This window comes from Lodderomyces elongisporus, chromosome 6 (genome assembly GCF_030384665.1).
Source record: "Lodderomyces elongisporus chromosome 6, complete sequence".
Taxonomy (NCBI): domain Eukaryota; kingdom Fungi; phylum Ascomycota; class Pichiomycetes; order Serinales; family Debaryomycetaceae; genus Lodderomyces; species Lodderomyces elongisporus.
Window position 1 is genome coordinate 1,065,666 of NC_083678.1, and position 26,341 is coordinate 1,092,006.

The window sequence follows — 26,341 nt, forward strand, 5'->3', positions numbered from 1 at the left end:
CCCGAGCAAACAAGTTTGATTCCGGGGTAAACAGGGATCAAATCGGAAAATCATCCAATTGATCTATAAAGAGACAATATTTTCAAAAATAGATTTATAGAGACAAGAGAGATACAGGTGATGGTAAAGAAAATGGAGGTGTACCACTACAACAACAGGTGTTGGTGTTGGTATGGAAATTGTGTATGATTTAAAATCTATAATTTCCTTTTGATCTCAATTTTAATTTTAATTGTTCTTCTCTTTCTTTCTTTTTTCTTTTCAAATCTTGTTGTTATTTAAATAGCCTATATGTTTACATTATTTAGATGGATATTGTACGAGCAAAACAAATGCCAACATTTATAAATATCTGGTAAAACCAATGAGGTACAAATTTGGTTTATCTTGTCTTGTCTTGTCTTGATCCACTCCTCTATTTGTTTGCTCATTTATTTACCTATTGCCTTTGTTCAATTTGTAAACTTGATAATCTTCTAGTTCAACTTTTTCTTTTCGTTACTTCCGCTCAACGAGACACCAGCTCCCGAGTCCTTGGTCAACAAATCCTTAACGTATTCATAGACAGTAAAAGTCACAGCTTGACCTGGAGCGACTCTCATGATTCTTGGGGTGATACCCTTGTACAATGCGTGCACACCTTCTTCTTTAACCAATTGTTTAGCAATCTTGACAATTCTCACCAATCCGCTCTCGTTGCTTGCATATGATGATTTTTGTAATCTAGTCTTGATGGTGTCCAAAGGAGCATTGGACAATGGACCCAATGCACCAGAGATTAAACCGATACACGAGGTTTGCCAAGCGGGCAAGATTTCAGTATTTTCCCTCTTTTGCAAGTACTCCTTCAATTTTGAGTAAACGGTAAAGTTAACACCTTGGTTAGTAGCTTGTCTTGCACAGGTCAAAGAGACACCACGGTACAAAGTCTTGAAACCTTCTTCCTTGACAATCACGTATGCAGCGTGTGGGGCGTTTCTGTATTTGGGGATATCCAATGGGTCCTTCATTGAGTGGTGTTGGGCTTGTAATCTAATTTTGACCACTTCCATAGGGTTAACAACACAAATGGATTCGGTGATACCAGCACCTACACCAGCGAGAAAAGTTTGGCCAGAAGTGATTTTGCCATCCTTGTCGTAAAAAAAAGATCTATAAAATTCATATGAGGAGAAACGGATAGCCATCTTGGGGACGATACCAATAACAACGGCACCCAAACCTTTGTAGAGAGACAAGAATCCTTCTTTTTCAACAATGTTGATACCTGTGCGAATGAATCCAGGTGGTTTCTGGCCTGATTTACGGTACAATTGCATTCGAACCTTGATGGTGTCCAAAGGGTGACAACACAATGCCTCAAACAAACCGGCAACACCACCGGCGACAAAGTCAACTGCTCCTCTCTTGGCTTGTTTTGTAGTTTTCGAATCAGTAGCAGTAGCAGCGGCCATATTAACTGTGTATTGTTGTTGTTATTTTAATGTAGTTGTGGGTGAGTTCTTTTCTTTCTTTAGTAGAATAAAAAAAAGGGGGAAAAAAAGGTTTTGAATAAATAATAAAAATTTTAGAATTGGATAAAAGGGAAAGTAGTAGTGATAACCTAATCCTAAAGTAATTCTTGATTGATAAAGAAACAGGAAGAAGAGGGAAAAGGGAAAAAGGGAAAAGAAAAAAGGAAAAGAGGGAAAAAAGATGAAAAGAAAAAGAATTTGTAATTGGGAAAAACCTGGGGTATAAGAACCAAATAAATATAGTCGAACAATTTTTTTTATTTGCAAATAAATAAATAAAATTGAAAAATTGAAAACGGATTGAAATTTTTTCAATGTCCATTAATTGTCCAAGGCTCGGAACTATCATCTTTTGCTTCTGCTTATTATTATTATGATTTCTCAATTTCCTTTAGCTCTAGCTTACTGAAGCGGTATTATCAGACTCTTTGGTTGAACAATTAAAAAAAAAAAATAAAAAAAAATTATAAATTATCATAGGACCACGAAATGAACAGTAACAACAACAACAACAAAAGAAATATTATCAGAGAGAACAACACTTTGTACATTGAAAAGCAGATTACGTATTTTATAAACAAAGAACTCAAAAAAAAGTTTTTTTTTTTGTATTATTATTAGGAGGGAAAAAGTGTTAAAGGAAAATAGCCAGAAGAAATGAAGAAGTTAACATTTGGTAGCATATTTTATTTAATAGAATAGCTATTATTACACAAATGCACAAAAAAAAACACATACATACAAATAGAAAAAAGAGTCTGGGGAAAAATTGCACATGTACACGACTTAGTATATACCGGCGCAACTTCCATTGCTCCGGGGTATATCCCATTAGACAAGTATAAATATTTGTAAACTTTTGGTACTATTTACTGTTGGGTATGGAATTTTGCTCTGGAATTCTTTGTAAGTTCCTTTTGCTGTAAGAAAGCTTGTAGGAGAGAGGATTCATCATTATGTTAAATACAACGAAAAGATAGCGTTAGTGCTTTATAGTGTACTATGTACATTAGGTATCATATACCCAACTGTCAACAAACTGGATGAAATTTCATATAATAGGGGAACCGTTCAGCCGTGGGATAAATGGGAAAAGAGCCAACACGAGCACCAAAAAAAGAAATAGAGGTAAAATTTATTCTTAAAGGAGAGTTACTAGGATCCCCCACATACTTTAAAGGCAGGAAGTTGCTACACAAAACCTTCAAGTTGTTACGTTTTTTTTAATTTTTTTTATTTTCTAAAATTGACCGTGGCATGACTAATGAGTCAGTCGAAGTTTTTATCGCAACCTTCTCCATACTTTTAGACGTCTTACCAGCAAACCGACAATATACTAATAACAGTAACAACAACAACAGTAACAATAATAACAGTAACACCTAGAACAATACACATAACGTCATTCACTAAAAGGGTTGAAACAAAAGTGTCTTGTTCTATCGCGGGAATATACCACCGAAAAAAAGCTACCTTACTTGTATCTGAACTTGGTCAATATGTTGAGATACAACAGGGTATAAAATTATAAAGTAAGTAAATAATTATAATAATAATAATAATAAAGAATGAAAGAGACGTATCAATTGTATATGATGTAGCTTCCCGAGGGTTGGAGGTATACTTCCATAACTCTTTGCTAAAAGTACGAATATTTCAATTTTGCAAACTACTTCTATTACTACACCATTCTTTATCTCTTAGAAAAGAATGTTAACTACTTAAAACTACTTGACCATTAAGAAACTTTTTTAAAGAAGGGAACTGCTTTACCAAACCAACTATACCCTTTTTTTAATATCTATGATTAGGTGTCCCATTCATATTTCTAGCAGCTAAAGATATTATTATTTTTTTGAATTAACTATACATAAATATTACTCATGAATTTACTTTGCTTGAATATTATTTTTTTTATTTAAAAGAATAGCTCAAGTATTTGCATTACCCAACCTATTGAAATACAGGACAATGTTGTTGTTTTTTTTATTTTTTTTTATTGGCCAGTGGGAATTGTGATAAGAATTCGTTGGGCTTTTTTCTTTTTTCTTTTTTCCTTTTTTCCTTTTCATTCACAATAATACATATGTAAACGATTGATCCCTTTTCCGGAGGATACTTGGGAGTTATTTCTATATAAACAAATCTTTTGTGATGAGGTTTTTGACTCTTCCTTACTCTATACTGAGAAATCATAGTAACAATCATAATAATAATACTTAAAAAAAAAAGTGAGTTGATTCTTTTTTTTTCTTTTATTAAATATTTTTGCGGACTTTCGGACTTTTGAATGCAGATGTCGATGTTGATGTAATTAAACTGCAAGTTTGTTTTACCCTAGACCACAAGTGATATCTAGTATCAAGATTGTTGTCTACACTTTTTCTAAATTTCTTTATGTTAGATGCAACATTGTTTTATAAATATAAACTAGTTTATTTACTCATTCATTCATTTACATATGTAAAACTAACATTTTTTTTAAAATTAAGAAAGGAAAAAAGTAAAAAGTACTCTTATTTTCCCTATACAAATAAAACACATTCCATTTCAACTCTCCCTAAGCCTTTACAGTAGGTGTGGTGTCAGTGTCAGTGGTGGCAGTGCCAGTGGCAGATTCACTTGTTGCACCTGCACCACTAGCCTCTTTTTCCTTCTTAATCTTGGCCAATCTCACAGCTTCGGCATGGACATCCTTAACATCATTAGAAAAATTCTTATAGTACTGCACAATTCTTCTTCCCAAAGCAGAGTCAGCAGCGTCATCAAAGTATTTTTTCAAACTCGACTTGTTATAGCTGTCTGTAGCCTTTTCAATCTGTTGGTTTACAGCACTATTTGGATCAGCAGAATGGACATACTTTTCATCCAATCCCTTAATAAAGTTGTTAAACTTTTCAGAGATTCCATTCTTCTTGTCAAATTCAGCACCACGCTCAATTATAGAATCACTGACAACATATCCATCAGCTAACAATTGGGCAAGAATGGCATATTTGGGTTTATCTTCTTGGTCCACATCGTCATATGTCTTGTCGCCTGTAAGAATTGCGTCTCCCGAAGAACCTCCTGTAGTGGTGGAGGTACCTCCAGTAGTGGTGGTATCACCTCCAGTAGCAGCACCTCCAGTAGTGGCTGATGCATTGCCACCATCGGTAATCTCCTTAACCTCATCAACTCTGATAAATGTGTTATCCAACTCAGCATCATTCAATAATAATGCAGTTGACACTGCCTTGGGCGATTGGAAAATCACTTCATACTTTTTAACTTTGCCATCATTTTCCAACTCTACCAAATCAGTAATCTTTCCACAAAATGAAAAGAATTCGCGAACCTTGGCGGGTGTGACTTGAGTGGGGATATTGGATGCTATAACTGAAGACATTGTTTATGAGTTTTTATTAAAATACTATTTTAGTTTTTGAATTTCTAAGTTTAAATATTTAGAAGAAGAAAAAGAAAAGAAGAAAAAGAAAAGAAGAATTCAAGAATATACAATTCATAGAGAAATTTCCAAACACTTTTATACTTGAATTGCTAATTCCAATTAAGAAATTGAAAACACTCAAAGGATTTGATTCAAAACAGCAATGTATTATTAGCCTGTGCAATACATTGGAAGTAGAGGAAATAAATAAAAAAATAAAAATAAAAATAAAAATTAAAAGTTAAAGATAAAAATAAGAGTTAGGGATAAGGGAGAAAGGAGGGGGAGGGGGGGTTTGTGGAAGGCAAAAACAAGCAAAGCAATGAAAATAAAAAAAAGGACAATTGAAACAATCATTAGGGGAAAAAAAATAGGAACAGGGGGGAAGGAAAGTGAGGCGCTGTTCTTGTCGATTGATGGTTTAGCTTGTATCCTCTCTCCCCCCCCCCCCCCTCCTCTTTTCCAATATATGGTATTGGAATGATCATGTGCAAATTCTCATACTGATGATATTTTCAACCGTTGCTCTTTCTCAAAAGCAAACAAAAATTTTTGTACTCCAAAAATTTGTTTATTTTTTTTAGTGTGACATTTATTACCATGACTAATATATTATGTAATCAGGTACAAATTATCTCAAAAAGGAAGAGAGACAAACAGGAAAGGTTTGACAAAAACCTCGCATTTGAATTTAAGGGGCTGTTAAAAAGTTTATATTAATAATTAAGGGGTTTATTTTACAACCTATTTGAACAAACTAAAGAAGAAACAAAAAGAAAACACCTTGTGACGAAGAATTAGGAATTTCTTTGAAAAATACTCATGGTACAAAGTAATCAAACTTTCTACTTAAATTATTACAGAAACTTATCATGACTTGGAAATTGTATATATTGAAGGCTATCTACTTGGTAAATGTATCACACCATTTATGTCAGGTTCTTTAAGTGCTTGTTTTGCTTTGTTTATAAATTTTTTCTTTTTTTCTCTTTTTTTTTACATGTAGTTACACAGTTGTACATAGTAAATCATTGGTTTAAACCATATAATGACTAACTTCTTCATCGCCACCATTACACGTATAATTTTTCTCATATCCTTCAGTGCCTATTGCATTATAAACACTATCCATTGCCGACGACTCATAGATCATTAGATCGAGACACTTTTCCAATATTACAATGGTTGACTTGATGTACATCTTAACAATTCTCGGTATTTCGTTATTGATAAACCAACAATCGGCATTATCTTCAATTTTAACAGTCTTGTTATTTGCGATGTTGTTGTTGTTGTTGTTGCAATGGTCTACACCTAGACTAATCTGCAGCTCTTCATCAACGGGATTGATGATACGCAAAAACTCAAGGTATTTGCGTACATGGAAGTTGACCCGACTCAAGTCCCAATACTTTATCTGGTGAAATTCCAGCTTGAGGTATTCGTGCGAACTCGTAATAGTATCGATATCCAAAATATCATATTTAAACAAGTCATCAAGTAGACATAGCATAATGTATGTTTCATGAAACACACTCATTAAACATTGCTGCTGTTGCTGTTGCTGTTGTTGTTCCACCAGTAAAGTTTGAAACAAAAAATGTTGTGCTTTGTATCTTGAGTTTTCCTGTTGGTGATGAGCAAGTACTGGTGACTTGAAATGTTTGCATAGCGACGTAAGTCTCATGTACGATGACGAGTTAGATGAGGGGGATGGTGAAGATGGTGGTGAGTACATCTTTTGAAACATGTAGTCAGTAGGCTTGATTTCAATTTGGAATTTATTCAACAAGTTTGTTGTTGCGGCATCTAGAACTGATTTGTTGTATTGTTCTGAAGTAAGTGTTATTGGTGTTGATAACGGTGACTCATGTAGTGATGGTGATGATGATGATGAAGATGATGATGGTATGGGCGTGGATGCTACTGTTGATGTTGGGGTAGTTGGGGTTGTTGGGGATGTTGGGGCTGTCAAAAGAGATTCAGTAGTATACTTTTGATATGTTGATGGTTGTACTATTGAAACCATTGTTGATTGAAAATTTTTGTATTTTAATAAAATCACTATTCAGTAAAGTAAGATTTCTGCAATGCCAATCTGTCCTCCCGTTCTGTATTTTTTTTTTTTTTGTACCAAGCGTATTTGCAACCAAAGCAAAAAAGAAGAAAATAGAAAAGCAAGATTGATATCTAGCAAGGAAAAAGGGTGGACGGTGGGAGTAAAAGTCTTAAATGAATTATTAATATGGTCTTTCACAAATTTGAATGAATATATATGGAATTTTTTTATAAATTTGTATAAAGGATTGGAAAAAAAAAATAAAAGAAAAGACCCAACTTTTAAAAGATAAAGAAATTAGGTGTACTGTTTATAACCAAGGTCTTATCAATGATGTTTTATATTCCGAATACCGGGTTCGCTCTTCTCAAGCAAAGCTTTGAAAAAAAAAAAAAGAAATAAAATAAAGTAAAAAATAAAAAGTAAAAAAAGAAAAAGAAACAAATTCAACTTTAATGGCAGCTGACAAACAATAAAATTCAAGGTACAGTTCAGATAAGAAGAGGGAAGAGACAAAACAGGAACAGAAGAAGAACAGCAAGAACAACAAGAACAACAAGCGGAAAAAAATTAAACAACCACGGCTATTAAAGTAAGGAATGACGAGAAATGGAATAGAACATTGGAAGTATAGCAACTCCTTGCGGATATCTATTTATAATCGAATTATTTAAGGAGTTGTTGACAATCATAATAAAATATAAGGCATGTTGTCAATTGACTACTATTAAATCACTACATAAATTTTGGATTCAATAATAATAATAATAAATAACCGAGGTGTGGTGTTAAATTTTTCCGTAACTGTTTCCGTTTACTCTATTTTTCTTTTGTCTTTATGTTTTTTCATTTTTCTGTTGTTTTCCGTAGTTGCAAAAGGAAGAAAGAAGGGGAATTATAAAATAAAATAACAACAACAAAAAACAAAAGTAATAAAGGTTCACTTATTTGATAAACACCTCGGCTCTTATTAGTAAAAGTAATGATTAGTGCAAGTCCGAATCACGGGTGGAGGAGGAATGAGTAATGATATTCAATGGAATGAGCCACAGGTAAGTTGGACAATTAGTTTCTTTTCTTTCATAATTGACTAAAGTGTAAGGGTCACGTGATAGAGTACATAAACACTTTGATAACTATATTAAAGAGCAATAAAAGGTCTGAAGCAAAGAGATAAAGAAACAACACTTTTCCAACCTTTAACTTATACATTCAAATTTTTTTCTTCATTCTTTCTTTACAAAATAATAAAGGACGAATAAAAAACAAAACAAATTTAAAGCTTTAATTGACTTTGCCTGACTTCTTCAATCCAGCCAATCTCTTGGCTTCTTGTTGAACCTTGTCAACGTCATCAATTAATTTATCCCAGCCTTCGCTGACACCATATTGTTTGTCAAACTCTGTAGCTTTCTTAATCAAATCTTCCTTGAGCAAGTAGCCATCTGCCAACAATTGAGCAAAGACACCATACTTTGGTTTCTCTTCTTGTGTTGTTGAGTCATAATGTTTGTCACCAGTAACCTTGGTATCGTCAAAATCTTCACCGGTGCCGTCTTGTTGTGGTGCTTTGCCCTTTTCACCACCATCGGTGATCTCCTTGATCTCATCAACTCTAATGAACTGGTTATCGAGTTCGGCATCGTTCAACAACAATGCAGTAGATACTGCCTTGGGTGAAGCAAAAACTATTTCGTATTTCTTAACCTTACCATCATCTCCCAACGGAATCAAGTTTGTAATTTTACCTGCAAACGAAAAGAACTTACGCACTTGAGCTGGGGTAGTGGTTGATGGGATATCTGATGCAATAACTGAAGACATTTTAATCTGAAAATAGTTTCTTTTTCTTTTATTTCTTCTTCTTTGTAATTTTATTTATTATTATTAAATAAAGAAGGAGAATTGATAGCCAGAAAAGACAAGGAGCCTTGTATAGGAAATTGCTTGTTTATATAGGAAATGAAATGCAAATTTAAAAACTCTAAAGCAGAAAAATAGGAAAAGCAAGAAAGAAAAAACAAAGGAAAGAATATCGTCCAAAAAATGAAAGACGAAATAAGGATATGTGGTGTATGGAAGGGAAAGATTCTATTCCATATGGTTCTATTTTTTTCTCTTTCCATGACATTCCGTGTTTCTTTATGATTATCTCGGATAGTTAGGGAGTATTAAGAAAACAAAAAAAAAAGTGAAAGGGTTTAAAATATGTAGAAACTGTTAGGGGTTTTATTTTTCTTCGTTGTTGTTGTAGTAGTAGTAGTAGTAGTAGTAGTAGTAGTAGTAGTAGTAGTAGTAGTAGTAGTAGTAGTAGTAGTAGTAGTAGTAGTAGTAGTAGTAGTAGTAGTAGTAGTAGTTTTGGTGGGTGGTGCAGTGCAGATGGTAATTCTGAGTGAAAGCAAAAATGGTTATTTTGCAGCAACTGGTAGCGCACAAGTAAATCCTCTTCAATGTTCTATGCTTTTCCAACAGCAACAAATACTAAATGGGAAATGAAGCAAAAGGAAAGAAATATATTAGAGGCTACAGGAATGGTATGTGCATCTTACAGTGTTGAGTTGGAAAAAAAACAAAAAATAAAAACAAATAAAGCAAATACAGTATTGAGTCCCCCAACATCTAGTATTGTGTACTAGGTAATGTTTCGTTCAACTATAGTTTCCAATAAGAATTACCATTTTCATTTTTATCTCCACTATTGCTGTAGCTATAGGTTTTTCCTCAGCAGAAAATTGTTATAATGTTATGTAAATATATATATATATATACATATATTCCTTTTTCTCTATATATTATTCTATAATAATCAGACATATCGAGTATTTGTTTCAAATATTCAACCTTATTGTAAATCAGTGAAAAGTAGCGCTGGATGGGGAGGGAAAATGAAAAGAGAAAACATTTGCTTTATCAAAGTAAGGTTTGTCCCAATGCACACCTTCCTATAGCGCACGCTGCACTTACTGTGTCCAACACGTGTTCTTCTGTTTCTGCCAACATTGGATTAGTCTCTACGATATCCAAGCTTTGTAAAAGTCCAGTTTGTGCAATTTCTTCAGCTACAAATAAACCTTCTCTTAGACTCAATCCACCTTCGACTCTGGTACCGGTGGCGGGGACAAAGCTTGGGTCGATGGCATCAACGTCGTAGGACAAGTGCACTGGACAGTCTCTGTTGGGGTTGACTTTATCCAACGCCATTTCAACTACTTTGCCAATACCGTACTTGTCGATATGGTACATTGAAAAAGCAGCGATATTGTTTTCTTTAAGGATACGCTTTTCGCCTTCATCAACGTCACGTAATCCGATATAGACTAGTTTGTTGGACTTGAGTAATTGAGGGACCCATGAAAACTCAGGGGGATATGATTCAGAGTCAAGACCCATAACAAAGCTTAGTGGACACCCGTGTAAGTTCCCTGAGTCTGTGGTTAATGGGGTATTGATATCTGCGTGTGCATCAACCCAAACAATGCATGTGTCTGGGTTATGTGAGAGTGCTGCTGCTACAGTAGCAGTGCCGATGGAATGGTCGCCACCAATCACTACGGGCATGGCTTGTGCCTTGAGTGATTGTGAACATGCGTCAAAGATTTGCTTGCAGCATTGACTGACAATTGCGCTGTTTTTCACGTGGAAAGTATCCTTAATATTTGATTTTTTAGCTTCGAGATCGAGTTCAGCCAAAGGGTTTGCAATAGTTGTTTGCCAACCCAAGGATTCAATCTGTTTTTGAAAACCGGCATTGAGAATGTATTCTGGACCAAGATCAACTCCACCTTTTGGCTGGCCACCAGAAAAGGGTGCTGTAATAATTGTGGATTTCTTTGTTGGGTAGTATTTGTACTCGATAGACATTTTGTTCGTTGACTATTTGTTTTAAATATTGAATGTGTGTGTGTGTAAAAGTGTTTTAATCAAAGAAAATTGAAATAAAGATGATATTGTTAATATATGGTAAGTAGTGAGACTAGATCGAATAAAAAAAAGGGGGAGACAATCAAGAAGAAGGAGATAAGCTAGGGTTTATATACTGAGTCAATAATTGAATTCTTTGTTTGTTTGTTTGTTTGTTGGAAAAGGTTTCATTGATGCCATTCTTTATTTGTCGTGATTTGTTAAAGTATTGTGGTTGGTGGTAAACAGAGATGGGGAAGGAGGGGAAACAAGCATAGATATGAATAAATATCCCAAAACGACAGTTGAAACCGAGAAATCGGAGAATTTTTAGATACGCAAATAAATATTAAAAATAGAAAGGAAAAATGAGGAAGGAGAAGAAAAAAAAAGAGAGAGAGAGAGAGGTGGGATGCGCAGTGTTAGTTCTAGAGCTTAAAATTCTCGGTCTGCACAATTGTATGCAAAAATGTCTCTCTAACTCTTTCTCTTTTTCTCTTTTGCAACACTTTTTTATAAATACTATAACAAAAGGTAGTGTACCTTTGGTAATTTTAATCTCTCAGTCAGTTGCCATTAGAGGACAATTTAACTTACAAGATATATATCTCTCTCTCTCTCTTACTTTCTCTTACCATTTTCTCTCTAATAACAAGTGACAGCTACTCCGCTACTACAACTGTTGCATTCCTCCAATATTTGCATCTTTTATGTAAGAGTATGATGCCCCAACTGCTCAAGGTGACACTCATTTATTGTGGAGACATTACAGTACATTTAAATCAAATGTAGTAAGAGATGGCGAAGTGGAGAATATAACTTTTGCTTTGACAAAAAAAAAAGAAACCCTCAAAATTGTAGTCCTTGTTTTTTTTTTATTTTTTTTCTAAATTTTTTGGAGGGAAAGGGGTTCACATTTCTTTTGCAACAATTTCGGACCAAAAGATTAGTTTGAAACAGCTTTTGCCTTTATGAATGACCTTGGCTAAATAGTGCAACAGAAATACATATAGACAAGTAAACAAACAAACAAACAAACAAACATGTACATGTATATACATATTGAATAAACATTGGTAAAGAGTGTTGCAATAGTCAGTACTTTAACAGCATTCGAGGTCTAGTGGTTACTAAAGGAAAAAGAAGTATATAAATAAACCGCGTATTAACAATTACACTTTTTTACACTGTTGCCTCGGTATGTATGTCTACATCCTTTTTCCGTGTCTCTTTCAATCTCTACTCCCCACGTTTTCTCCCCACCGACCGTTTTATATTTTTTTGCACACAGAGACACATCATCTTATAGGTACACAATACACTACCAAGTTGACATTAAACAACAAATATTAAAACAGTGCCACACTGCAACGTGGCCATCGCTCGAATTTAGTTACAACAACAACAACAATACTATTAATAACATTATAATTATTATTATTATTGTTGTTGTTGTTGTTGTTGTTGTTACAGTGGCTTATTTTCTTTACTTCATGTAGTTGTCGACTTACTCCTCTATTAATGGTGAAAGGAAAACAATAGGAAAACAATTCCTTCCTGCCATACTTTTTAACTGTTTTTTTTTGAAGTAAAACTAAACCAAACCAGAAAAGACCAGACCTCTTTTCCACCTATACATTCTCAACCACCAACTCTCATCTATTGCTTCTTAGTTGAGGGACATCTCATTCAGTAAGTTACAAAAGAAAGAATACAAAAAACCAAAGAAAGCAGAATTCTATATATATTCATATATATATATATATATCTATTACAGATACAACTGCGGCGTTTCATATTATCTATTACTGAGTATCCCAATTTGGCCATCCCATCGTTTCTCCCCGTCCCCCGCTAAATAGATTAGAAAAGATCCATATCTAACGCACACATTTGAGGGAGGATCGCTATCTTGTTATTACCATTTGTTCAATTTACAACCAATCCCCTTCTCCATTCCCCCTTCCACCTTTATTTTTTTTTTTTCTATTTCTTTCTTTTTTTGTTTCAAACTACCATAGTACTAAAGTACTAAACAACCAAAGAACCAAATAATTTGGTTGATATAAACAGTTAGATTATCATCAATTGCTTCAACTAGTGCAACACAAACCATTGGAATATGAAGTTTGGAAAGACGTATTTGAGTCACCAGATTCCCGAATGGTCGATCTATTACATGAACTACAAGCACCTCAAAAAGATAATTAAATCACTCGATGCAGGAAACCAAATAGACTTGGAATTAGAGGACTCAGACTACTTGGAATACGTCAAGGACAAACTAAGCCTGTTTTTCTTTGAAATCGACAGAAACATTGAGAGCGTGGATGCTTTTTATAACGCAAAGGCTAAAGAATACGAACGAAGATTACTAAAAATCATAGATGTTGTAGGATACAAGAATGGACAGCTTGACTACAAACTAGAGTCTCAAGATGAACTAGATGAGATAATCAATATATTGGTAGAGTTGAGAGTATTGTTTCGTAACTTGAAATGGTACGGGGAACTAAACCATCGTGGTTTCATCAAAATTTTGAAGAAATTGGACAAAAAACTTACATTTATACTAAAAACAGAGAATAAACAAGAAGCAGAAGAAAAAGAGAAAGAAGAAAAGGGCATCATTGACAAGGCACAAGGAGATGGTATATCAAACCAAAATAAAGAAGCTTATTTGACAACAAGGATTGATGCATTGCCCTTTGCACACGAATCAGAAATATCTCAGCAATTGGATACAATACACAAGATCTTGCAGCAATTGGGCAACTTGCGTCAGTTGACCAATGTTAATACTCTGGGTATATCGTCCTCAACATTGAGTTCAACATTGAGTTCAACATTGACATCAAAAGCAGCGAATGAAGTGCATTTGGATTCTTTACACATCAATGATGGTCAATCTGTTGATGTTTTAAAACATATTTTCGAAAACGATGACGTAGATTCACTTGAAAAGCAATTCAGTACAGGAACAAAGAGTGATAGATTCACAATTTCACTTTTGAACAAAGCGGCATTGGCCAATGCTCAGAAATGTATCGACTTTATATGGAAACACTTGAACAGTTTATATGACGAGAAAGACATTAATGGCAGAAACTTTTTCCATCAAAACGTCATTAGTCTTGGCAAAGAACAATTTATTAGAGAGGAACAAATCAACCCTGGTGATGCACCAAACTGGTTGATTGGAGGTAGAAATGGTTCAGACAACAATAATATCAACAATACCAGTGGACTTTTATACATCTTGGCAAAATTGCAAGAGCAAAATTACGAGTTGTTAGTTGCCAAAGATCAATATAATCGAACTCCATTGCATTATGCTGCACAATATGGACTTGCCAAAGTCACAGAAATTTTGCTACAACATTATACAGATTGGAACTTGATAAACACTAAATATTCTATCGATGATGTTGAAGCGTGGGGAGATCAAGAAAGTCTCTCCCCATTACATTTGTCCATCATTGGAAAACACCCAAAAACCACAGAAATCTTGATCAAATTCAATAAATCCACCACATTAACCTCACCTGGATTGCTTCTCTTATCAGTGCGTTTGAATTCAAGCAGAATATTGAGCTCCTTAATTCGTGATGGTAATATCGATATCAACTACACTGATGAAAAACACCGTAACGAAACGGCACTTTATATTGCGTCAAAGATGAACTTACCCAACTTGGTGGAGTTTTTATTAGAAAATAATGCAGATACACTGATTGGCGAAAAAGTGTTTGGATGGACTCCCATTTTCATTGCTGCTTCAGAAGGGTTTATGGAGATTGTTAAAATACTTAAGGAGTTTGATGCAGATTACGATATTGTTGACGATAGTGGATGGTTACCAATGGAACATGCTTGTTTGCGTGGACATTTGAAAGTGGCAGATTTGCTCAAACCAAAGAATGAAAAATTGGTTCTTTATGACTCATACCACCCTGAGAACAATGTGGCAAGAATCCATAGTGAGACCGTAAGTCCCATAATGAGAACATCAAATGGAAACAGTAGTGAAGAATTGGAATCTACCAGTATTGACAAATTGCCCCAAGCTCATCGCAGTGCAGTTAACGAGTTTTACAAACAATTGAAAAACTCATCATCAGGTAACGTCTCAACCCGATCAACATCGCCAAAAAGGAGGGCTAAATACAAACCTGTCAAGTCGTTTGGACATAGATATTTAGGCGAAGATGAAAGTTTAATCTTGATTACGTTGGGCACTACTGATTTAAGAGACGAGAGCAGTCCAGTCGAATTGAACAAGATCTCACTTGCACGTAGTTTTGCTACCGAGTTGGACACAGCTTTATCGATATCGATAACTTGTCGTCACAAGTTGACCAATGTACCGGTTGAGCCACCCGTTGTTATTGACTTGCCCTTGGAAGACTATCATGGAAGTGCAACTGACCCCATTTCTTTTAAATTATCAAACAATATGTCAGTTGATGATATAATTATTACATTTGATTTGATCCCTACTTATCAAGTCAATAAGAAACTATTGGGTCGTGCCATTGCAATATTAAAAAATGCGTACACCAAGGTTGGTCCTAGTCTTCGTTCATTAAACAATAATATTACAGTGCCCATTATCGAGTCAGCAAATTTGGATATTCTTGGTTTAATCAGATTTGAATATTTACAAGTTTTACCATTTAAACATCATGCAATGAGTATTGCTCGTTCAGACACTTATTGGAAACAATTGGTGTCTACTAGAGTTATTGGTCATCGAGGATTGGGTAAAAACGAGAGTGGTAGACAATCATTACAGTTGGGTGAAAATACCGTTGAATCTTTTATTGCTGCTGCGTCATTAGGTGCCTCGTATGTTGAGTTTGATGTTCAGCTTACTAAAGACTTTGTTCCCGTTGTGTATCATGATTTCACAGTTGCTGAGCTGGGAGTCGATATCCCAATGCATTTGTTGACACTTGAACAATTCCTTGGTCTCAACAGAACGAATGAAAAAGCTAACCATTCATTGGATGATGAGGTATTGGATCGTCGTCCAAAACCGAGAGCAAGATCATCTTACGAATTGCATCCGCAAAATGGTACTAGGCACAAAGACGACAATTTTATGGTTGATAGACAATTTGAGAATCACATTAATGAAAGGATGAAGTTGACACAGACTTGGAAGAATAAAGGATACAAGGGTAATGCACGCGGCACCTCAATTGCCTCGAATTTCGTTACACTCAAGGACTTGTTTAAAAAGCTTCCGCCAAATGTTGGGTTCAATATTGAGTTGAAGTATCCAATGTTGGATGAGGCGCAACAAGAAAGTATGGGTGAGTTGGCAATCGATATCAACTTGTACCTCGACACGATATTGAAAGTGATTTACGATGAAAACCTTAATGGTCGTCATATTGTGTTTTCATCTTTCCATCCCGATGTATGTTTACTCTTGTCATTGAAGCAACCAACGATGCCAATTTTGTTTTTAACCGAAGCAGGTACGGCACCAATGGCAGATATTCGAGCTTCATCATTACAGAATGCCATTCGATTTGCTAAGAAATGGAATTTGTTGGGAGTTGTTTCTGCAGCAGAAACATTGGTAAAGACTCCGCGTTTGGCACAAGTGGTGAAACTGTCTGGTTTAGTCTGCGTCACTTATGGTGTAGAGAACAACGAACCCGAGTTGGCAAAAATTCAAATGAGAGCTGGTGTTGATGCAGTGATTGTTGATAGTGTTCTTGCTGTTAGAGAAGGGTTAAGAGAACACAATGATATAATGAAGGAGATGGAGGATTCGGGAAGCGATTAAAGGAAGAAAAAAAAATGAAAAGACAAGAAGAATAGAAGAGAAAAGAAAAAGAAAAAGAAAAGAAGAAAACTTGAAAAATTGATTGAAATGAATAGAGCGAATAGAGTATATAGAGTGAATAGAGTGAATAGAATGATTTAGACACAGAAAAACTTTTGCAAAGTTGATAAAGCGTAGTTTGAAAGATGGGATCAGTATATTTGGTGGAAAGACCAAAGCAAGCAGCCATGTGTGAGTAGACTTAATACGTAAGTTAGTGTGTATCAGATCGTACTGACGAAATTGTTTGTGATTTTCATCAATAGCCCGGTGTGGTATACTAAATGAATGAATCTCTCACGATTTTCCCATTGACTCCGCACTTTTCCAGATTTGTCCGAGAACGATATACACATATATATATATATACATCATTTTTTTTCTCTTTTTGCCTTTTTCTCCCCTTTTTTTTTTTTTTATTTCGAATCAATTCCACAAGATAGACCTATATACAACAGTATATTTACATTTTACACATTGACAAATGTCGGACAATCAAGAAACAACTCTTAAGGATAATAGTTCCAAGAATTCAAGGAATGATAAACTCTTCAAGAATGTCCAACTTCCAGTGAGAGGCACGGAAAAGGCAAGTGCAAGAGGAGTTGGAATCGATGCAATCCACATCAATGCCGCGCGGGAAATGGTACAATTACATACACGAGGTCGAAATCCACCAGTCGATTTAAATAATCGAGTATCAAATGCGGAACAAACTACCCTGCAACACAATTTGATTGGCGATTTAAATGGCCTCAGGAACTCCTTACCACGTGGTGCTCCAGCTGCACCATCAATGGTAAAACCTAAATCGCAATTGAAATCGAAATCTCCGTTGATACTGCAAACCAAATCACAGTCACCTGTTTCGTCTCATTCTTATTCGTCATCATTTCCAAAGCAACGAATCAGCATTCCAAAAAGCCATCCACATCAGAAAGAATGTAGGAACCCACAATGTGCACATTGTGGACAGATCATCATCCCCTCCCCGCAACTGTCACTCCCCGTAGTTGACCAGCCTAGTTTAAAAGTGAATAATTGGGAGATCTATACCGTAAAGAAACCAATTCTATCCAGTGCAGAGTTGGATTATTTGGGAGATAATGTGTTTGAGTTTCCATTGCCGGAGATGATTTTTGGAAATAATTATGTTAGGATCAAGTACGTCCCACATGATAAAGCAGAGGACGGAGCTGGAGATAAAGACGACGATAAAGATATTGATAAAGACCTTGATAAAGACAAAAGCGGCGAGATATGGTTCAATTCTATAGATGCATTAAAGACACTAGATGATGATTGCAAATTGAAAGTGAGCTACCATGAAGAATGGCTAGAACTGCGTCAAAAGAATAGCAAGAAACAACAGTTGGAGAAACGTGGCGGTGATGCCATGCCTTCAAATATAGATGCTGGGGTAGTTCCAATACCAGCAGAGGATTTGATAAGTTCCGAAGGGCTAAAACCTTATGATTGGACGTATTCGACAAACTATAAAGGGTTGACAAGAAATTTGAAGTTTGTAGGCGGTGACGAATTAGACCAAAAATGGGAAAAAGATAAAGGAAAAAATAATGGCGAAGGTTTACAAATTCCTATTGCACGACTAATGCAACCGGATCCAATATTGTTTTTCGACGAAATGATTCTTTTTGAAGACGAATTGGCCGATAATGGAATCAGTATGCTTTCTACAAAGATCAGAGTTATGCCCACTTGTCTATTAATTCTATGTCGTTTTTTTCTTAGGTTGGATAATGTCATCTTTAGAGTACGGGATTGTCGAGTGTTTATTGATTTGGATAAGGATGAAGTAATTCGGGAATACAAGGTACAAGAAGACACTTATGATAATGTGTTGAAGAAACTGATTCGAGGTGGCGGTAGTGGTGGTGCCGCCGCCGCAGCAGCAAATGATCCAAAGAGGTTGTTGAGAGATCAAAATTGGGTTAGTCTGAATTTACCAGTTATCAGCCGAACAATAGAAAAATGTGACATTCATAAGTAAATTAATAATGAGTTCTAAAGTAATTGAATAGATCTGTTTATACGATTCTTTTTTTTCTTTTTTTTTATTCTTTATTCTTTTTTATATAGTTTCATACTTTTTATGAAGTTTTTTCGAACTGGGTTTGGGTTTGTTAAAGATTAAATAGCTTGGTTAAAGCAAAGGGTAGAACAGAAAAGTTAAAAAAATGTGTGAGAGAGAAAAAAAATAAAAAAAATAAAAAAAAAAATAGTTGAATATCAGTAACCAAAATTTTTCAAATCTTTAAAACTCACTATCGAAGCATCACCAATACTATCTTCACTTGTGCTTACCACAACGACACTCTTCAGGTCTTTGCCACTACTTCTAACAATGTTCAAACTTATTAGTCGAAGCAGTATACGCAATAGCACTAGTCTGCGTTCTATCCACACATTACCAAAATTGATCAATCACGATGTCTGGGTGGAGAAGGGAATCCCTGGTCTTTTCAGCCCGCAGGGTTACAACACTGCTTGGACAGACTATCAAACTTATTTGCTTACCAACCTTACATTATTGACCAATGGAACAGGTAATGAAGCCAAGCACCCATATCAAACCATGCTTAATGTGGCGAAACAAACTACTCAGCAGCACACATACCATTATGCTGCAATGTCGCACATGAACCATTTCTTTTTTGAACAGATTGCCAATAAAGACCATGCCCAATCCACAAAGCCATCTCGTTCGTTGATGGAAAAGCTAATGCACCAGGATATTTTAGATGTAGATGCATTAAGAGACAAGATCTTGACCATGGCTGAGTCTGCTTCAGGACAAGGCTGGGTCTACATGGTCGAGGACAAAACCAAAAGTTTACAATTTTTGACATGTAACAATGATGGAACACCATACTATTTCGCCAAGAGACAACAATTGGACTTTAACTCTGGGATTGATGAGTTGAGCTACAAGTCATTGGAGAATTTGGAAAAGAGATGTCAAGATCCAGAGTTTAAAAAGGCAGAGGAAGAACACATGTTGCCCATCTTGGCCATCAACTTCTGGGACCACATGTACATTGAAGATTATGGAGTTACAGGAAAAGCCGAGTACTTGAACAATGTGTGGGAACATTTGAACTGGGATGTCATCAACAAGAGATTGTTCCAAATGTAAAGAGGAAAATAAGCTACTTTATAAATGAATTTAGTAATGACTCTTGTTATAAATAGTTAGGGTTATTAATGTAAATATAGAAACAGAAAAGCTTGCCTCTGCAAAAAGGGTGGGGGGGGGGGCGTAAAAATTAAAAATAAAAGAATCTTTACATGTATTGAGCATATAATTGATCAACAATCAACCGTATACCTGTACTCTTCATCCTTTATTTCTATTTTTTGTTCTTGCTTTTCTATACTTTTTACCTATGAATACTCATTACAATATTGAAAAAAAGGAAAAGAAAAACGAAACAAACATTTTAAAGTTCTTAAAACATTTTTGCATCAATCACATTGTATTCTTATAACAATCTCGAAAAATCCGATCCTCCAGAGTATGGTACTTGAAGCCAGTTCTTTTCATCATACTCTGCTGTTCCTTCGATTATATGGAAAGCATAAGCGTATCTTGAGTTTCTCAGTCTATTCTTTTCACTCTTGTGCAATACTGAATGATTTATTAAAATTAAGGAACCAGCTTTACATGGTACAGTGACGTAGTCTTTCTCGGTCTCCTCTATTGGAACATCATTGGCCACTTGTTCAAACTGACATCCACCTTCTAATCCTTTCGATCTCACAAATCGTTTTGTAACTGGATATTTCTTGTGTGTTCCAGGTAGATATTTCAAACATCCATTTTCTTCAGTACAATCCTCTAAAGCAAACCAATATCCCATTGCTGTTTGTGTTGGCTTTGTATATAAAAAGGTTGCATCAGTGTGTGGCGGAACTGCATTATCCCTTTCATCAGTTTTGTCCAAACTTGCATTTTCATCCACTACTGGTTGTTTGAAGATGCACATTGATTGCAATACTTTGGGCTCTTTATACTCAAGATCGGTGGCAATCTGTTTTACATTTGTGTCAAATGTAACTTCATTGAAGATTTGATCGTGGATGTGCAATCCATGGCCTATTTTGTTGATGGCTTTGTCCAACGGTTTTGTTAATTCACCTTGTGTGTTAAATGCATCAGTATCAAAAAAGTATGAGATTCTGTCTGCCGACTCATAAAAGTAGGTATCGCCTATATGGTCGTCATCAGAGGTTTTGAAAGTGGTCTTGGGATGCGTTGATAGATCGCATTGCTGAAGAAGATCTTTGGACCGTTTGAGAAGTGCTTGTGTTTGATCATGGGAAAGGAAATTCGGGATGCAGAGCATTCCTTCTTCTTGGAAAGTGTTGATCTGTTCCGGAGTCAAGTATTGTTTAGACATTGTGAAGTTGAACTAGAATTGTGATTCTGATCTACTATACTTAATCAGTCAAATTGTGGATTTTGTTTTTTTTATAAGCTTTGGTTGAATTGTTGTTGCTTTTGTTTACTTGGCCTATTTTGGTTTCTTCTGGTTTTTTTTTTTGGAAATCAGATAAGAAGGATTAGAAAGTGTTAAATTGTTGTATATATGTTTTTACGTACACATAAATATGTATATTAGATTCCGCGGTGCCGTCTGCTCGTGCGGAAATCATTTCCTTTTCAGGTGTAACAGGGCCAAATAGCATTTTGTTAATTTTGTTCAATTGAAAAATTTGGTATACTTGAAGCTATTGGGGAATATCCTTTTCCACAAAGTGTTTTTATCCTGGCAACAACTCCCTAATCTATATGAATTACATTTGCTTCTTCAAATAGAGTAGTTCTAGCCTTTATTTTTCTCTTTCTTTTTCCTTTTTTTACTTTACATTTTTCAAATTAAATCTAAAGTAGACAATTGTTGTATTAAAAACTGTACAACTGCAATAAAACTATAAACTATAAGCTAGGGATCTGTCAGAAAAGCTATCCAGTAGTTTCATTCAAAGTAGCTTTTGATAGTTTTTCTAAAAAAGAATTCAGGAGCAACCTTGTTACCTTCTACTCAGTTACTTCTTTTGACAAGTACATTTGTCTTTTGCGCATTGGCAAGTGCTCGTGCAAGAGCAGTCCTTGGAGCAACATGAGCAATCAGTTTTGTCAACCATTATAAATTTTATTTTCTTCTCTTGAGTTTTGTTTCTTGTTTATTTGTTTGTTTGAAATCTGATAAGTATTAACTTAGAACTATACCAACAAATTTGATTAAATATGTATGATAAAGTGGTGATATTGAAACCGAAAAGAAAAGAAAGAGGAAGAAGAATGAAAATGAAGGAAATCCAGAGCTGTATTTATAGAATTCTAGAAATTTTGGAGTTGGTTGGTTGGGGAGAAAAGAAAGGGGGGATAGGGAAGGATAGGGAAGAATAGGGAAGAAAGAAATAGGGAGTCAGTAGAAACGGATAGATCATTTGGAACGGACATAATGTGTGATGATAATATGGAAATGGGGATTACTTAATTGAGTAATTTTTGCTTCTACTGTGAGTTTTAGGGGGTGAGAGCCGCTCATGGTCGTGCCCTACTATTTGCCCACACAACAACTATTCATGGAATCAAGGAGATAAGGATGGAAAGAAGTGAAGGATAGAAAAGAAAAGAATATGAGGTTGTCACTGACCAAGCAGAGCAATTGAAACAAAAAGACACTACTAATTTATTGCTTTTATGTTTGATTGTCTGATTGTCTAATTGTTTATTTATTTGTTTGTTTATTTGTTTAATTATTTGTTTAATTATTTGTTTAATTATTTGTTTAATTATTTGTTTGTTTATTTGTTTGCTGGTTTTCCTTTAAGTTTCCATTGACTTTCTACAAACATTTCCGATGTGCATTGGGTGCATCGTTACAGCAAAATTAGCTCAAGTGGAAGTGAAAAACCATATTAATGCCTTTTTTTTTTTGGCTTATGAAGTCGTTGGAACGTCATATTGAATCATATGTTCTTTGCTCTATTATGTATTACAGGTTCTTCTTCTTCTTCATTTCTATATATATTTATGGATCTCATTTTTTTGTTTTGTGTGCAGCAAAGTGAGCAGCAAAAATGTCGCGCTATTGATTGTACTGGACGAGCGATTAATGCTGCTATAGCCAACACTTCTCTCCTACAACGCTGATTTCCACGCTTTTTTTTTTTCTAGGCATCAGCAACAACCAAAAACAAAAGTAAAAATAAAGGAAAAGGAAAAGGAAAAGGATTAGAAAACTATAGAGAAAACAAGGCAAAAGTGGAGTAACAAAGGGGGTATACAATTTTCTTTTTTTTTGATCAACTGCAGCAGTTCCACTCAGTGTCCTTGAATGGAGGACTATGTTAATTGCAAATTCTTTGCTGTTCTCTTGCCCTTCCTCTCGCCGTCCTCCCCTTTGTTACTCAGTATAAAATTAATGTTGACAAGTCTACCAATTGTTGTCAATTCATACACTTGAGGTAGATTACAAAAATATCATCCAGACTCTCAAAACAATTAGAACTAATATATTTAATGTAAAATATGTAACTTAAGTAACTTAAGTAACCATAACAACTAACATGAACATCATAACTTGATTAAATTGTTTTCACTTGCCGATAAGCAAAAACCCCACGTTGTTGAGATTCCAATTACCAACTTGACAACAACAACAACAACAACAATAATAATAAAAAATGTTTACATGCTCCATCTCCCCTCCCCCTTCAACTTTGCTCAACTTTCAGCAAATTTCAATCTTACCAACTCTTGTAAACTCAACTCTTCAACTGTGTCCACATTCACAATCAGCTGATTCAAACAAAGCTTTTCCTTAATCTCGGGCAAATCCTTTACTATCATCCTCACCAATTCTCCACCATACTCGTCTCCACTCATTTCGCCATTAACATTGACACCCTCGTGATTCTTTTCCGTTTCGTCATCATACCACGAATACGGTAGATTGGTAATCAACAGCACCAACAAATGACTCAATAACTCCGATCTCCTCCACTTCACAACCAATTGTTTAACATTTTTTACGTGTGTTTGCACAAGACCACCTTGTTCCCCAGATACCAATGCATCGTATTTCGGTCGTAGCCCACTAGATTCTAATTTTACAGTTTTAATCTCCTGAACCAAGTCTCTAATTTCTTGTTTCTGGACTCTAACTTTTTCATATTCCTTAATAGCATCTTCTTTAGACGCTTTGCTACCAATTCGATTATAGATTTCTTGAACTCTCATTGTCAACGACTTTTTCTCGTTTCCAGATACACTAAAAGTGCCTTTAGGATTGTTTTCGTTATATAGTTCATCCATGAATTCGAGAATCTTGGCTTCAGAAGTATTAAGATCAGCGTAATGTAAAGCTTTCTGAATAGGATTGATCATCATCAAATACCGATTGAGCAAGTCATCAGTCTTTGTTACGTAGTTGGCCGTATGAAGAAACTCAAAGAGATCTTGCAAGCTTGAATGAACCATCAATTCATCCTGAATCTGTTTGACCTTTGGTGCGAGCTTTTCGACTGGGGTCGACGTGAGACTCTTGAGTTTTTGAAGGTATACCAAATGATCTAGTTTATGTGTCAATTGAACATAGGTTTCATAGTATTGCTTCTCAAGCTCATGAATGGTTGACCAAGAAATTGAATCATCTTCCAGTTTATCCATGTTTGAATTAATGTGATTGTCATTGCTATCATAAACTTTCTGGTCCAGGCTCTCCTGGCCCTCTTCCTTTTTCTCCTTTTCCTTCTTTTCCTCCTGATCATCATCATTATTATTATCATCATTTTGGTCACAGACGACATCATTAACCTCCTTATTGGTCTGACTGATTTCTGAGTTAGATTCCTTTCCTATATCCAAAACTTTCTCCAGATTAGTTGTCTTAGTCTCCATACTCTGCACCAAAGATTCATTTGCAGGCTTGTTTTCCTTTTCCTTCATCTTTTCCATTACCTTTTCCTTTTCCTGCTTCTCCTCACTCATCGTCCTTCTTGAACAATATTAGGTTTCATTGGAGCAACCAAAAAAAAAAGGTTAGATGTTGCAAAATATTCAAACTAATTCAAACACCCAAAAAAAATAAATGAATGTGTTTTCTCTTTTTTTGTGGTTTTGATTGTGTGTGTGTTTTTTGTTATTTATTTTTTTTCTGGGGCACACAAAATTCACCATTCTTCCCATCAACAACAAGCTCGAAAGATTGAACCTTTATTACGGGCTCTTGCATTACATTCAACAAATCCAGCTACGATGCAAGTGGAACATTCATTAGTAAAGAAAAAGCTCTTGACCATCGCGACCAGCGGCAAGTTTGCCACCTTTACTCCAGAACAACTTGATGCTACTTATCTACAGCTTGACGACTATCTTATTCTCCATCTGGATAAACTTGATGCAATTGAGCTTTTCCAACTATTTGAGCTCCAATTCTACTTGTGTATATTGACCAACCATGATATCGAGGCCAAAAATGTACTTGACAGATTGACCGACCAGTTTGGTCAGAATGTAAAGTCTCAGCGGATCAGATTATTACAATCGATATACTGGGAGTCTCAAGGAGAAATAAAAAAAGCAGGCGATTTACTAAGCCAAGACCCCGATGAGTTACAACTACTGAGGCGATTAACCACTTTTGCTCGCCATGAAAAAACATCCGCCACTTCAGAAAAGTATATCCTGAATTTGAATTTTTATCTCAACTTACAACCTGCAGATACTGTAGCATGGTGTGAATTGGCTGATGAATATGCAAAATTGGGTCATTATGAAAAAGCGGCACATTGTCTAAGGCAAGTTGTATTGTTGCAACCTACTGCATACCCTTTATTTTACAAGATTGGATTGATGGAATACTATCGATTCTTGCAACTCGAAAAGGAATTGAAAGAAGAGAATAATAAAAAGGATAAATTGATTGAATTGATGAAATTACTAATTTGCGCAAGAGATAACTATATGTACCTGTTGGAGATCAATGACAAGTATGACAAGTCGTGGGTGGCCTTATGGAGTTTGGTACAAAAGGATTTTGCCTTCAATCTGAGATTGAGCAAGATAAGTGAGAACAACAAGGCGGTAAAGGAGTATTTGGCCCAATCGGTAAAGTTGAGACCTATTGTGGAGAAAAAATTGAAAGAATTAGAAGTAGATGTAAAGAGTTTAGAGTAGAGTAATGGAAAGTTTGTAATTGATTACTTGTTTTTCCCAGTTGTTCTTATAGAACTTTATCCTCACAATCAGATGAGTGACAACAAAAGAGTTTTGTTTAATTTTATTACTTACGGGTTAGCAAATCCTTTGGACACAAAAAAAAATATTTAGTAAATTCGTGTATTCAACTAGCAAGCTAGATAGCTATTTTCATTATTTCAAATCAAGGAAACTTTTCCATTTTCTTCTTTAATCAAGCAACGCCTAGTTCATGAAGTCATTCCAAGGGTAAGATTAAAAAAAGGGAAAACAAAAACAGAAATAAAAACAAAAAAGAACCAGCTTTAGCAAGAATGGGTATGAATATGATCACCTGGATCTTTACTTCTTTTCTCCACATTTACAT

The 26,341-nt window shown here is 35.2% G+C and overlaps 11 protein-coding genes across 11 annotated transcripts; 4 read left to right on the forward strand and 7 right to left on the reverse strand. All coding sequences in view use genetic code 12, as the record gives it.

Moving 5' to 3' along the window:
* Positions 1-476: 476 nt before the first annotated feature.
* Positions 477-1,454, reverse strand: SFC1 (Mitochondrial succinate-fumarate transporter; the record flags this gene model as incomplete). Its single annotated transcript, XM_001524973.1, has 1 exon — positions 477-1,454. The coding sequence occupies one exon, from the start codon at positions 1,452-1,454 to the stop codon at positions 477-479; it is 978 nt and encodes a 325-aa protein (XP_001525023.1).
* A 2,620-nt stretch (positions 1,455-4,074) lies between these two features.
* Positions 4,075-4,902, reverse strand: vip1_1 (Protein vip1; the record flags this gene model as incomplete). The annotated part of the gene is made up of 1 exon (XM_001524974.1): positions 4,075-4,902. The coding sequence occupies one exon, from the start codon at positions 4,900-4,902 to the stop codon at positions 4,075-4,077; it is 828 nt and encodes a 275-aa protein (XP_001525024.1).
* Positions 4,903-5,980: 1,078 nt separating this feature from the next.
* Positions 5,981-6,973, reverse strand: PVL30_004882 (uncharacterized protein; the record flags this gene model as incomplete). The annotated part of the gene is made up of 1 exon (XM_001524975.1): positions 5,981-6,973. One exon carries the CDS (start codon positions 6,971-6,973, stop codon positions 5,981-5,983), a length of 993 nt encoding a protein of 330 aa, XP_001525025.2.
* Positions 6,974-8,287: 1,314 nt separating this feature from the next.
* vip1_2 (Protein vip1) lies at positions 8,288-8,827 on the reverse strand (the record flags this gene model as incomplete). Its single annotated transcript, XM_001524976.2, has 1 exon — positions 8,288-8,827. One exon carries the CDS (start codon positions 8,825-8,827, stop codon positions 8,288-8,290), a length of 540 nt encoding a protein of 179 aa, XP_001525026.1.
* A 1,086-nt stretch (positions 8,828-9,913) lies between these two features.
* On the reverse strand, positions 9,914-10,864 carry CAR1 (Arginase, catabolizes arginine to ornithine and urea; the record flags this gene model as incomplete). The annotated part of the gene is made up of 1 exon (XM_001524977.1): positions 9,914-10,864. One exon carries the CDS (start codon positions 10,862-10,864, stop codon positions 9,914-9,916), a length of 951 nt encoding a protein of 316 aa, XP_001525027.1.
* Positions 10,865-13,025: 2,161 nt separating this feature from the next.
* On the forward strand, positions 13,026-16,703 carry GDE1 (Glycerophosphocholine phosphodiesterase; the record flags this gene model as incomplete). Its single annotated transcript, XM_001524978.2, has 1 exon — positions 13,026-16,703. One exon carries the CDS (start codon positions 13,026-13,028, stop codon positions 16,701-16,703), a length of 3,678 nt encoding a protein of 1,225 aa, XP_001525028.2.
* Positions 16,704-17,226: 523 nt separating this feature from the next.
* Positions 17,227-18,753, forward strand: TIP41 (Tap42 interacting protein; the record flags this gene model as incomplete). Its single annotated transcript, XM_061119625.1, has 3 exons — positions 17,227-17,701; positions 17,756-17,767; positions 17,828-18,753. The coding sequence occupies 3 exons, from the start codon at positions 17,227-17,229 to the stop codon at positions 18,751-18,753; spliced, it is 1,413 nt and encodes a 470-aa protein (XP_060975608.1).
* A 354-nt stretch (positions 18,754-19,107) lies between these two features.
* PVL30_004887 (uncharacterized protein) lies at positions 19,108-19,899 on the forward strand (the record flags this gene model as incomplete). Its single annotated transcript, XM_001524981.1, has 1 exon — positions 19,108-19,899. The coding sequence occupies one exon, from the start codon at positions 19,108-19,110 to the stop codon at positions 19,897-19,899; it is 792 nt and encodes a 263-aa protein (XP_001525031.2).
* A 346-nt stretch (positions 19,900-20,245) lies between these two features.
* Positions 20,246-21,163, reverse strand: PVL30_004888 (uncharacterized protein; the record flags this gene model as incomplete). Its single annotated transcript, XM_001524982.2, has 1 exon — positions 20,246-21,163. One exon carries the CDS (start codon positions 21,161-21,163, stop codon positions 20,246-20,248), a length of 918 nt encoding a protein of 305 aa, XP_001525032.2.
* A 2,336-nt stretch (positions 21,164-23,499) lies between these two features.
* On the reverse strand, positions 23,500-24,765 carry PVL30_004889 (uncharacterized protein; the record flags this gene model as incomplete). Its single annotated transcript, XM_001524983.2, has 1 exon — positions 23,500-24,765. One exon carries the CDS (start codon positions 24,763-24,765, stop codon positions 23,500-23,502), a length of 1,266 nt encoding a protein of 421 aa, XP_001525033.2.
* A 267-nt stretch (positions 24,766-25,032) lies between these two features.
* oca3 (Inositol phosphatase SIW14) lies at positions 25,033-25,953 on the forward strand (the record flags this gene model as incomplete). Its single annotated transcript, XM_001524985.1, has 1 exon — positions 25,033-25,953. The coding sequence occupies one exon, from the start codon at positions 25,033-25,035 to the stop codon at positions 25,951-25,953; it is 921 nt and encodes a 306-aa protein (XP_001525035.2).
* Between the last annotated feature and the right edge of the window lie 388 nt (positions 25,954-26,341).